Source organism: Bos mutus, chromosome 9 (genome assembly GCF_027580195.1).
Source record: "Bos mutus isolate GX-2022 chromosome 9, NWIPB_WYAK_1.1, whole genome shotgun sequence".
In the NCBI taxonomy this organism is placed as follows: Eukaryota; Metazoa; Chordata; class Mammalia; order Artiodactyla; family Bovidae; genus Bos; species Bos mutus.
In genome coordinates this window covers 75,350,823-75,362,843 of record NC_091625.1, presented here as the reverse complement: position 1 = coordinate 75,362,843, position 12,021 = coordinate 75,350,823, and the positions used below count along the sequence as shown (strand labels likewise).

Here is a 12,021-nt window from a genome sequence, read left to right as displayed (position 1 = left end):
CCGCCCTGAATGATGGCACGTCATCCTAACCAGCCCAGGATAGATAGGAGGGTTCCTTTTGTCTCTTTTCTCCGGCGCAGCTCTATAAAAGCCCCTCTTTTTCAGCGTGAGGTTAGTTCAAGCACACACCAACGAGCTGTCCAGGAAACAGCCAAACCAGAAAGAAGGGAGAGGGGAGGGAGAAAGGCGGGGAAAGGCACTGCCTCAGCTTTTCTTTTCACGTCTTGCCGCTGAGAAGTGGGTTGCTGGGCTCTGCAGCTTTTTTTTTTTTTTTTTTCCATTCAAGATTTTCTCTAATTTCCCGCCTAAAGCTTCCCCACGGTAGGGCCGCATCCCCTATAATAAAATGAATTCTGATTCAAGCTCTGTCTCCAGCAGAGCTTCATCTCCGGACATGGATGAGATGTATCTGAGGGACCACCACCACCGCCATCACCACCACCAGGAGAGCCGCCTCAACTCGGTCTCGTCCACGCAGGGCGACATAGTGCAGAAGATGCCAGGGGAAAGCCTCTCGCGGGCCGGCGCCAAGGCCGCGGGCGAGAGCAGCAAGTACAAAATCAAGAAGCAGCTGTCGGAGCAGGACCTCCAGCAGTTGAGACTGAAGATCAACGGACGCGAGCGCAAGCGGATGCACGACCTGAACCTAGCCATGGACGGGCTGCGCGAGGTCATGCCATACGCACACGGGCCCTCGGTGCGCAAACTCTCCAAGATCGCCACTCTCCTACTGGCCAGAAACTACATCCTCATGCTCACCAGCTCCTTGGAGGAGATGAAGAGGTTGGTTGGTGAGATCTATGGGGGCCACCACTCGGCCTTCCACTGCGGGACCGTGGGCCACTCGGCCGGCCACCCAGCGCACGCCGCCAACGCCGTGCACCCTGTGCATCCCATCCTGGGCGGCGCGCTCTCCTCTGGCAACGCCTCGTCCCCTCTGTCCGCTGCCTCGCTGCCCGCCATCGGCACCATCCGGCCTCCCCACTCCCTGCTCAAGGCGCCGTCCACGCCTCCCGCGCTGCAGCTGGGCAGCGGCTTCCAGCACTGGGCCGGGCTGCCCTGCCCCTGCACCATCTGCCAGATGCCGCCGCCGCCGCACCTGTCCGCTCTGTCCACCGCCAACATGGCCAGGCTGTCTGCCGAGTCCAAGGACTTGCTCAAGTGAGCAGCGGGCCGGCCCGGCTGCGGAGGTTGAGGGGAGAGCGGCGGGCGGGAGGGGTCGGGTCGAGGTGCCGGGCCCAGAAGGAAGGGGGAGCTGGGCGCGTGGCCCGTGGGAGGGTGGACGGCGGTGGGACCCCCCAGTGGCCTCCCACACTGCCTAAGAGATCTCAGATCCTACTTGACCCCCGGAGGGACAGAACTAAGACCAAACTGCAATTTCTAGGTGGTAACGAAGGGGGACTCGAATCAGACGTCGTGTGTCTTGCATGCATGCTTCTTTTCTCCATGCCGCGCCACTTTTTCTCACTGCCATAGGCTCTTGTCAAGACTGCATTTATTGTATAAAGACAGGATCGGTGTAGTTAAACACTTGGCGAAGGGACTTTAGAGTTGGCTCTCTCTGGCTCTGAGTTCTTACCTTGGAAAAGACAACCATCCTTTTTGTGAGAAGCAAATGTAAATATTTCCTTGAGATGGGTGCAGTTATGACTGTCTATCTGCTGGACAGTTGATTTTCTAGAGACAATGTAGGGAGAGAGACGTGGGGGAAGAGATAAGAGGGAAAGAGAGAGGGAGAGAGAGAAGAGAGAGAGAAAAAAAAATGTATCTCAGAGACAAAATGTATTTCAGGACCCAAGTTTTGAATTTCAACTCCGGTCCGGGGCATGATAACTCTTCTGTGGGTTTTTCTTAAGACGCAGTGTAGGTCGAAAGAATGCATGCACGCTTCTAAATGAATCTCTTCTAAACATGTTGTGCAGGCCATGGTGCCATTTTCCTTGTAACAAGGATTTATTAGTGAATTCTCCGAAGTACTCCATACATCTGTCTGTGGTTGTAGGAAATGAACAAGGGGGCAGAGTGCAAAGACCCAAACTCACGCACACGCGCTTCTCCCCACTCCCACCCGCCTTCAAACTTCATTCCCAACTTCCCTGGGCTGTTTCAGGGACCGGTGATTGCAAGAGCTTGGGCTCCCTCTACTAGCTTGCCCCACCCCCACCCCACCCCCCCTTGCTCAGTTATTCTGCATGCGGGGTCGCTCTCTCCATCGTCAGCTTTGAAAACTTACTGTGGTTTGGGGAGGGGTGCTGGTTTTATTTTCCTGAACGTTTGCTTGAAATATTTTGTTAGGGCTTCAAAGACAAGACCTGTCTTTATTTTTTATATATTCTTGATAACTATGATATATTTATTAATAACCAGTGTTTCTGGATGAGATTTCAAATAAAAAAGAATCTTTAAATCCTGGCTTTGCCTTTGCCTAAAATTTTTGAAGATGGGGGTAGTGGGTAGGGAACATGTGTACTCAGTAAAGTGTAGGGGAAGTAGGGGAGAGATCTGGGTGGGTGGGCTAACACAAAGCTGTTTTTCCTGATCATTTAAAGGTAAAGAGGTCAGACACATTGGTGTTAATTATTACAATTAAATGTCCTTCAAGTGGGGGCCTTGTCCACATTGGTAGGCTTGTGATATTTCAACTTTTTTCTGCAATAATCAGACCTTCATGAACTCAGCAATTGAGATTTTTTATTTCAAGTGATCTGGAAACCCAGAGTGACAAGAAATGAGAGGCAGAGTTGTGACTGCACTGGCTGTGTTGGCAACAGATGAGAATGAAACAGTAAGTTAACTTCTTTTCACTTTAAATTGTCTGTGTGGCTTTTTAAAAAATCAAGCAAAATTCAATCCAGTGTATGTTTTTAAAATCAAAGAAAAGTAATCTTAAAAAAATAATCGAAATCTCAGCTGCCCACTAGCCTCTTGGTAGCATATTCCTTGGAGGTAAGGAAGGCCCCTCTGCTTTCTAAGGTGAGCCTGGAGTGAGGCCAGTGACCACCCAAGTCTCAGCATCTCCAGATGTGTAGTGGGAACTTTCTCTTCTTTCCTCCCTTAGAAGATTGCAGATCCCATTAGTTGAATACAAATTATTTGGAAGTGTTATTGGGTAGGGGCAAGGAGAGAAAGAAAAGTCTTCTACATAAATAATGGCTAAAATGGATTATTTTAATCAATTACTTATCTCTCTTGCCACCCCATAACATTTCCAGATAGTTTGTATAAGCAAAAATAATCCAGCAAGAAGGTTTTGTTTACTTGTTTATAGAGGACAGGAAATCAAGTTCTAGGGATGATAATCTGAACAGCATGTGCCTCTGTTCCCCATCAAGGATAATAGAAACCTGATTGCAATGTACCACCCCAGAATCTGTCTCAAGCTTACTGTACTATCACCTCCCTGTTGGCTGAGACCTAGTTCTGCTTCAACAGGGGGAGGCAGGTGGTTTCTCTCCATAGAGCTGTCTCTCTCCAGGATCCAGCATAGACATCCCATCTAGGAAGCATCTGCCACTTCCTTCCTGGGTCCCCACTGCCCCTCCCTGGGAGGACACCTCTGTGGGTCCTGGGTCTATTTAACTCATTCTACTTCATCTCTTTTTACCCTCAGCTCCCCCACTGCCAGGGAGAAAGATCTAAGTGAGGGTCTACAGTGGAGGGTGCTTATTTCCTCTGGTTTTAGGCAGATAAATGGGGGAATAATCGTCTGTTTCCCAAGGGTGATTCATTTCTCTGGGTGAGGAAAGAGCTTTTGAGGATTTATTTGAAACCAACACAAGGCAGCCCTCCAGCCTTTCCCTGTGAGTTTATTATTTAGAAAAGAGAGAGGAGGGAGAAGTTTCATCAATCAGGAAAACGACTTTCCGTGAGTCACTGGCTTCTTTTGAGTCCTGTTTTTAAAGGCATGAGTCTGGGGAAAGACAAGAGGCCTGACCACCGGCAGGGTAGTAGGCTTCATTCCTTCTTTAGAATTGGGCGCTGAAGAGAAGAGACACTGTTTCTAGTGTTGAGGAGATCCTCTGGACTGATCTGTCTCTTTTCTGGGTCACACAAACTCCTCAGACCTAGAGACTAGGAGAAAGCATTCCTTTAAGAAAAGGATGGGAGAAAGACAAAGTGGGAGCCAGATAAATCTGGAGTTTCTAGATTTATTGAGGATGGAGCAGCCCCTCCATCCTGCTCGACTTGCCTCCACTGGGAAGGGACTTAGCCAGGTGCAGGCTGGTTTGCTTGGAGGAGTGACTTTGCAGGCGATTCTAACTGGCATTATCCGTTAAATTCTCGATTTACTTATGCGAGAAAGAAGAGTACATGGCCGCAAAAATAAGAATGAATTCTTGGCCTGATTTTCTTTTCACTACAGTTTGTCACCTTCTCAAAAGTTCTTAAGTTTAAGCAGTTTTGAATTCAATCTAGAATTACAAGGATCCCTTCATTCCACAGAAAACGTTGCTCTACATTTAAAACGATGGTGAAAACCTAGTGGGCTAAGGTATTTAGAGAAACCAGGGCTAGAATCCTCAGGATGCCTTTTAAGCTAGTGACCCGTCTTTAAGGCAGGGAGAAAGTCACACTTAAAAAAGGAAAACGGACAGGCAGTTGGCAGGATCTGCTAAACCTTTGTTCCTAAAGACCCTCTTTAAAGGGTCTTGGATCTACAACCCTCAAAAAGAGCGGGGAGGAGAGATCGGAGTTGGTCCGCGAAGTCCAAAGTTCCCTTACTCCTGCAGGCGGAGGCCTTGTGTTGCCTCAAGATTTTCCAAGCTCCTGGGTCGAGCAGTTACACCGCCTCCTCTGGTACCCTTTGCAGAAACTGCAAAAGCACCTTTCCCCAGGGAGGATGATGGATACTCTGAGCACCTCGCTCAGCTAACAAGATTTAACTGCTCTTTTCTTCCTTCTAGAGACTTCGGGCCTCTCTCTCCGCGTCCTGTCCCGCAGCGCGTGTTCAAGATGGGTTCTCAAGCCCGCGCGCCCAGACGGCTACGCCCCCGGCCCACCCAGAAGATGCTCCCCCAGCCCCTCTGTGCCTTTGGGGACCTGGCCAGGCCTTAAGGCTGGGGCTCCGCGGAGCCTCCGTGATCAAGGAACCGAGTCCCCAGAGACTGGCGGGTCCAGGCTCCTAAGGCTCAGGAAGCTAGGCAAGAGGAGGTGCCACAGCTGAAAGGCGTTGGCAGTGTCTTTGGAAAGAAATGGGCCAGGGAAGGGGTCGCGGCGCGGGTGGCGGGGGAGGGGGGGGGGCACCGGCATCTTCCGCCCGCCTCTAGGCAAACTTGCTTTCCTCTCCAACCCCTTCAGAATCTCAGAGCCGCGCGTGTACCCATTTCCTTATAAATAGCCGGGAGGAATCAAACCCCGAAGGTTCGGCTCTGCACTCTCTTTTTAGTTGTGTCCGTTTTCATTGAAATCTTACCTTCAATGGGGCCGGAGAAGGAGGGATTCGGGGAACTAAGAGAGGAAGAACAGAGGTCAGTCGCGGGAAAGAGCGATCGCCGAGGCCTCCTAGGAGTCCCGGGACCTAATCCTTCCAGACCACCACCCCACCCCCTCCCGGTTTTGCCGCCAGCCCGCTGGGTGGGCAGCTCCTCCCTCCGCGCTCTGCACTCGGCGGCTGGGAGCGTGGATCCAGGGTCGCGTCTGGGCCCCGCGCCGCAGAAACTGGCCCCGCACCTCGCCTCTGTCCGTGGAGTCTAACGCGGAGCCGGTTGGTGCGGAACCGGAGGTCCTGGGGGGCGGGGCTGCGTCCCCTGGGAAACCTCGGTCTCCGCGACCGGACCCCCGACTCCTCTCCTCCCGCTCCGCAGGCCCAGTGAGGCCGGGCGCAGAAGACAAAAGAAAGATGCGCGGGAGAGGAACGTCGTGGAGCAAGGCGCCAGACTGCGCAGACACTTGCAAAGAGCCTCGAAATACCAAAGCGTTTGTGGAAAGTGAGTGGAAGAAAATGCAACAGTCATAATCCCAACCGAGGCCGAGCTTTTTGATATCTGTTCCCTGCGACGTAGGCGCGCGGACACTGGGTCAACTTTGTTTAGGAGATCCTGTCCGAGGCGGCCAGGGCGGCCCGGGCTGCCTCCCTCCCCAAGGCCGAATCTGGCGCTGGCGCGGAGACATACCTTCTAACCCAACCCTGCCCACGTCCCAGGCTCCAAAGTGAACACGGTACCCTGCAGCCAGTACTCGAGACCGGAAGTTCAACACTCCCCCGGGAATTCGACAAGTCCTGGGGGAACAGGGATCGGGATCTGCTGGGGTTTAGGGCGTGGAGAGGGAAGCGTGCGCAGATCTGAGTGCTCAACTGGCTGGGGCCAGGGGCAGTGGTGGTATGGAGCGGGCTGGATTTTTGCTGCGGTGTCCTGGGGTTCGGATGAAAGCCGAGTGGTTGGGTGTCTCCTGCCAGAGAAAGGCAGGGAGGAACGGGATAGCAATGAAGGGTCTGGGAAGCAACTTGGAATACCTGCCCCTGAAAGTTCTGGGGTTCTGTCTGGCAAGGACATGATCAGCGCCAGTCTTTCTCTATGGTCTTCAACCGATACTTCAGAGTGCGGAAGCCTGGGACGGATTGTGGGGGCGCCACAGTTTATGTGTAAGATGCAGGCTGTCAATCATTCATCCCCTTTGGGCCTGGGAAACCACCCCGCACCCCCCGCACCCCACCCCCGCCACCGCCCCTGCGTGCTGCTGAGCTCAAGGGCCGAGAACACATCTCTGCCACAGGTAGGATTCTTAACACCACTGGAGAAAACGGAGATTGGAGCAAGTATACTCTATGAAGACTCTCTTCTCCCGGTTACTTGTCTTTCCCTCCCTTCTACTCTGGTGAAGGGACAAGGGGATTCGCAAGATTCGTTGCAAGCCTTAACGTTACTTCCTTTGGTATTTCTCTTAATCTTCCTTCACTTCAACAATCAACATTTTCTGAGTGCTTTTGTTGTGCCATGCACTGTGACGGTCGCGGGAGAAAAAAAATGAACAAAACAACTAGAGAAGTAGGACATTCAAATGCGTAAGAAATGGCCCCTGCCCTTGGAGTCCTCAGACCCTAGTGGGGAAACATGGCATCTGAGTCCCAAGGTAAAACCTCCACTGGCCGCACAAAACACTGAGTGTTGCAAGCCTGCTTTCCAGAGGCTTTTTCAGATGCTGGAAAACTCACTGTCCTGATAGGGAACAGGAGCAGATGCCTTTGATTAATATGGGAATAAAAAGAAGCAATGGTGGCAGTACTTTGCTTCATTGCAGTTGTTTAGAGATTTATTGACATTTAGATAAGCTTCAGTCTGTGGCATCTCCAAAATTCATGTCCCCATTAGTTATTACCAAATGAGCAAATCGTTTTTTTTCTTTTAACCGGTTTTTAAAAGAAAATAAATAAATAAATAACAGGGTGGGGGGAGGTTGGGAGAAATCTTTTTTTAATAAGATTAGAGTCGTTATTTTCCTTGCCTCTGTGGGTCCCTGAGCTACAGAAACTTGTCTCTCCACTCCCGAGTTCACCAGGCTGTGTTCTGAACATAAAACAATTCTGTAATTTCCTTCAAGAACAAAAGTTTTCAAAGAAATGACCTGCACGGTATCCCCCTCAATAAAGCAGAATTGACTTAATGGTCTGTTAATTACTCTATCCTCCCAGGGGGAGGGAAGCTTCCAAAAGGATTGCTACAAACCCTCTGTTGATTGAAGCTGTGGTCTGCCCCCAAATGTACAGCTGGGGCTGGGCCATTAAAAACCCAGACAAAACAAAATCCCCGATAAATAATCCTACCTAGAACACAAAGATTCAGCATACAATAGTTGAATCTTCGATAGATCCTCAGAAAAACCCAGAGTGAGCTCTTTTGGGGCTTCCGGGGTAATCTTTTAATTTGAGGCCAAATGTTCTTGGACAAAAGTTAAAAAAAGCATGGTTGGCCCTTCCGTCATCTCATCCTCCTGTGTCGAATTCCTTTCTCTTTTATTTGAGACTCTGACTGATAAAAGATTTCTTTTATCCAATCTTCTTTTGTACTAATTACAGTTTGTTTCATCATTTATTTTTGTTTGGTTATTTTTTTCCAATTTTTTCTCTATTAGTGATTTAAAGAAGAAGACAAATTTGATTGTTCTAGTAAAAAAAGGACATAGTAGAGAGTCAAAATGTAAGGGACAGATTTGGGTTATTATTCTCTGTGACTTTTTCACATCTGTAAGGTGACAACTGCAACATGCAGTTAAATATATTTCTAAAATAAAAAAGTTTTAAAATCCTATTTAAGCTGAAGCAGCATTGAGCAGTCATCCAGTTAAATTGGCATCAGAAAGCAGGAAAATTCAATTTTTAAAAGCATTTCTTTACGGAAGAAGATATGCATGTTGTACACTAATTGAGAAAATATTCATTTTAATTTGGTGTACATTTAACGTTTGTGGACCATTGAAATAGAACACTGCCGAAAGATGAAAGGTAGCATCTAGAGAGAGGGGTCATGAAAATGATCAAGATGTGGAGATGATCTGTTTTGAAAATTAGTTCTTTGCCTGAACTAGGCAATAACAGAAAGAGTGTGTCAAGCCACACAGTTTCCCACATTTACCATCTCTTTTTGAGGTAGTGATGGTATCTCAAAAACACGTAGGTCATTCTTAAGCGATTACTATTACTCAAGAGTCATGTGTTGATAGAACTCAACCTCTTCTTTCCTTGCCATGGTTGACTGGTCCCTGCGTGGTGCAGGAGCTAATCATGGCGAGGAAGGGTAGCTCAAAGACTTTAAATTGTGCCCATAATCGTGTTTCATATCAAATGGTGACAAACACATACTTGTCTCTGCTTTTGAAAACTGAAAAAAAATCTAGTGAATCAAAAAGAGACCCATCATTTAAAGTCAGCCCGACCCCCAACTGATGCTGAACTTTTGATTTTGTGTCCTGTTGACTGTTCACCCCAGTTATGTGAGAAATAGATTCTACATACAGAGTGACAGACAGTGTGGCCTGTGGGCTCAAATAGTGTTGTTCCTTTCAATAAAACCCGTACAAAAGGCTATCTTTGCCTTTCTCATCAATGATGTCCTTACAATCCTGACTGCTCCGCAATACTACATAGCTAATAGACAAAAATGAAAAACAGGAAGCCATTCCTCTTGCTAAATAATCCATGGAGAATACTAAAACAAGAGGAGGCAATTTGTTTCCAATTTTTACTAGCTTATATTATGAATAAATAAGACTGCAAGGTTGAATAAAGTAGTTTTAGAAATTATACTGACTAACCACGTGCTGCAGAGATGGCTTAGGTCCTATTTTTCCCCTTTGCAGAACTTAATGTGCTCAGGTATTAATGCCCCTCCCCAAAGGACATTTTGATTTGGAAATTTTTTTTTTTTCATTTTTTTACCCTTAAAAAATGAAGCATTTCCACCACTTGTAGAGTACTGTTTTCCAGGCTCTTGAGACACTGGATCTCTGTGGAACCACAGAGTATATTGACTACAATCAGTAACTTTTCATCATTTTTGATCAGGGCAAATTTTTAAATAGAAACTACTGAGAAACATGCAGTAACATTAGATCTCAGTTAAATAAATACAAGGGAGGTATAACTTGAGGGAAACTACTAACAGTAAAAAAAAAAAAAACTTCTTGGAATATATTTAAAATGGAAAGAATTTATCTTTTTTGGGAAACAACGGTTTTATTTAAACCCCAGCAAATGTGGTACTTGTCCTTGGGTGGTGGAAGAAGAGGGCAGAAGAGGCAGGAAGGGAAATACTACTTTTCTAAATGTGGGTCCCATGAACTCTACTATGTAGACCCTGAACCTCATCTAAGTGGATGGTGAGCAGTGACAGGCTTTTCTTACAGTTCTGTACTTGACCATAATAGATTCTTTTCTTCTTCTATAATTTATTTCCTTTGTGATTTTATGTGAAGCTTGCTCATCTAAAATATATACAGTTATGGTATAAAAGAATCTTCTGGAGTTGAAACTAGAATCAGGTTCACTGAAACATTTGATATTTATCTACATTTTAAGCTTGAAAGAAAGAAATGGGAAATAGAATCTACGAAGCAGGAATAAAACAGATTAAGTGGAGCAGGTAAGGCAAGAAACATGGTGGCCACTTTTTAAAAAAGGTAAAACATTTTTGCTGGTGACATGACATCAAAGGTTACTGTTAATAGTTTGTGCCTCACCTATATATGCTTTAGGTGAAGATACTTCTTAGAAAAAAAGGACCGTGTTTGCTGACTTCCGAGAGATGAAAGATTATAGCTGAATTCTTCTCTTTCTCCTCTGCCTTCCACCTCAATTTTCTTTTCTTCCTCTATCCTTCTCTCTGGAGTCTCTGTCATCTCCTCATCTCTGGCTCTCTATCTTCTTCCACCTCTCTGCTTCCAGTCTTTACTTTATTTTCCATTCCAGCTCGTCCCTCCGCTCTATTTGTCCACTACTTTGGCCACTTCGTTGCTTTAGGGGAGCCTGGGGTTGACATTCCCTTAGCCTTCTCACTCAGTCCTTGCACACGCAGCCTGCCTGCTCCTTCAACCAGTTTCTGTTATTCTGAGCAGGTCTGTTAATACCTTCACTCTCAGCCTGTGTTATGTTACAGGAAAAAAAAAAAAGTGGGTGGGGGGAGCTACATGGAAGTGTATCCCAGAACTAAAGATGTTTGAAAGCACTTTAAATTCCAAAAAGCAGCAGCATCATGAGAATGCCTTTCCAGGTGATAGAAGTATGCATGTCCTAGCTAGCTTATGTTAACTTAGGGGAAATGTTTATATTAATAATTATAGAAAACAGAAAGTTCTTAAAATGTGCCAGTCACGGTTTTAAATACTCAACAAATATTAACTCATTTAATTCCCACTGAAAGCCTATGCAGGTGGTGCTATTACTAGTCCCATGTTTGCAAATGCACAAACTGAGATGCAGAAAGGTATATAACTTTCCTGGTATGTCCTAGGTCAGTGGTATCCCCAGACCTACAGGATAAGTTCCCTGGGCCAGCAGCAGCAGCAGCATCCAGAACCTTGTTAGAAACACAAATTCTGAGATTTTATCTTGCTTGCCAACAAATAAGATAGGCTATCACAGTTTTGTGGACGCTGGCAGAGGACGCAACACTCCTGGGTCAGAAACAAGGAACTTTATTTCTCACTGTGCGGAAAGTATCATGAACATCATGTTCACATTGATTCCCCTGGTTCTTTAATCCCCACAAGAACATTGCAGAGGTAGCCAAGTTTGTCAGTGTCTCAGATCACAAGATACAGAGAAAGAAATGCAAGAGATCTGTGAAAAGTTTCTGCCAACAGAGGGTTGAGACCAGTACATTCTTCAAGCAATTGGCCCTTTGTCATCATTTTTCAGGACAAGGCCACTGTCTACTCCCCTTCTTCTTCTTCCCATGGACATGATACTCATCTTGAATATTTATGAAGTACCGAATTCTTTTATAATAAGCAATGCTTCTTTGTTTGTGTACCCATTTTTAATTTATGTGTGAACTGTGTTATAGTCCTTCTTCTATTACTTTTTTCCCCCCTCAGCATTAGGTTTTAAGATCCAATTTATTTGGCTGTAAGTTAATCTTGTTCCACTCCTTTTTTATTGAATTATATTTGACATATAATATTGTATGTAAGTTCAAGGTGTACCATGTATTCTCCTGATGTGTTTATATTGCTCTATGATTGCCACTGTAGAAATAGTTAAACCTCTGTCTTGTCACATAATTATCAGTTCTTCCAACATTGGGAACAATTAAGATCTAGTCATTTAGCAAGTTTAAGGTTTCAGATACTGTTTTGTTGTCTGCAGTTACTGTGCTGTGTATTACGTCTCCAGGATTTATTTATCTGCTGGTTGCATGTGTATAATGTCCTCCAGTTTCAATTCTGCTGAGTATTCCATACTGTGTGTCCATCACATTTCATTCTTCATGTCCCTTGGGATGAAACTTAGCTTCCCTGTAGCACCCTTCACATGTGATAACACTGCTGTGAAAATCTTTACTTATTTGTCTCCTCTTGAATCTCTTC

General features: G+C 46.2%; 1 protein-coding gene across 1 annotated transcript; it reads left to right on the top strand.

Annotated features, from left to right (window-relative positions):
* Positions 1-346: 346 nt before the first annotated feature.
* Positions 347-1,165, top strand: OLIG3 (oligodendrocyte transcription factor 3). Its single transcript, XM_005891945.1, has one exon. The coding sequence runs from the start codon at positions 347-349 to the stop codon at positions 1,163-1,165; it is 819 nt and encodes a 272-aa protein (XP_005892007.1).
* Positions 1,166-12,021: the final 10,856 nt, after the last annotated feature.

Coding starts and splice junctions, on each gene's coding strand:
- OLIG3 (XM_005891945.1), top strand. CDS start 347: ATGAATTCTGATTCAAGCTCTGTCTCCAGCAGAGCTTCATCTCCGGAC.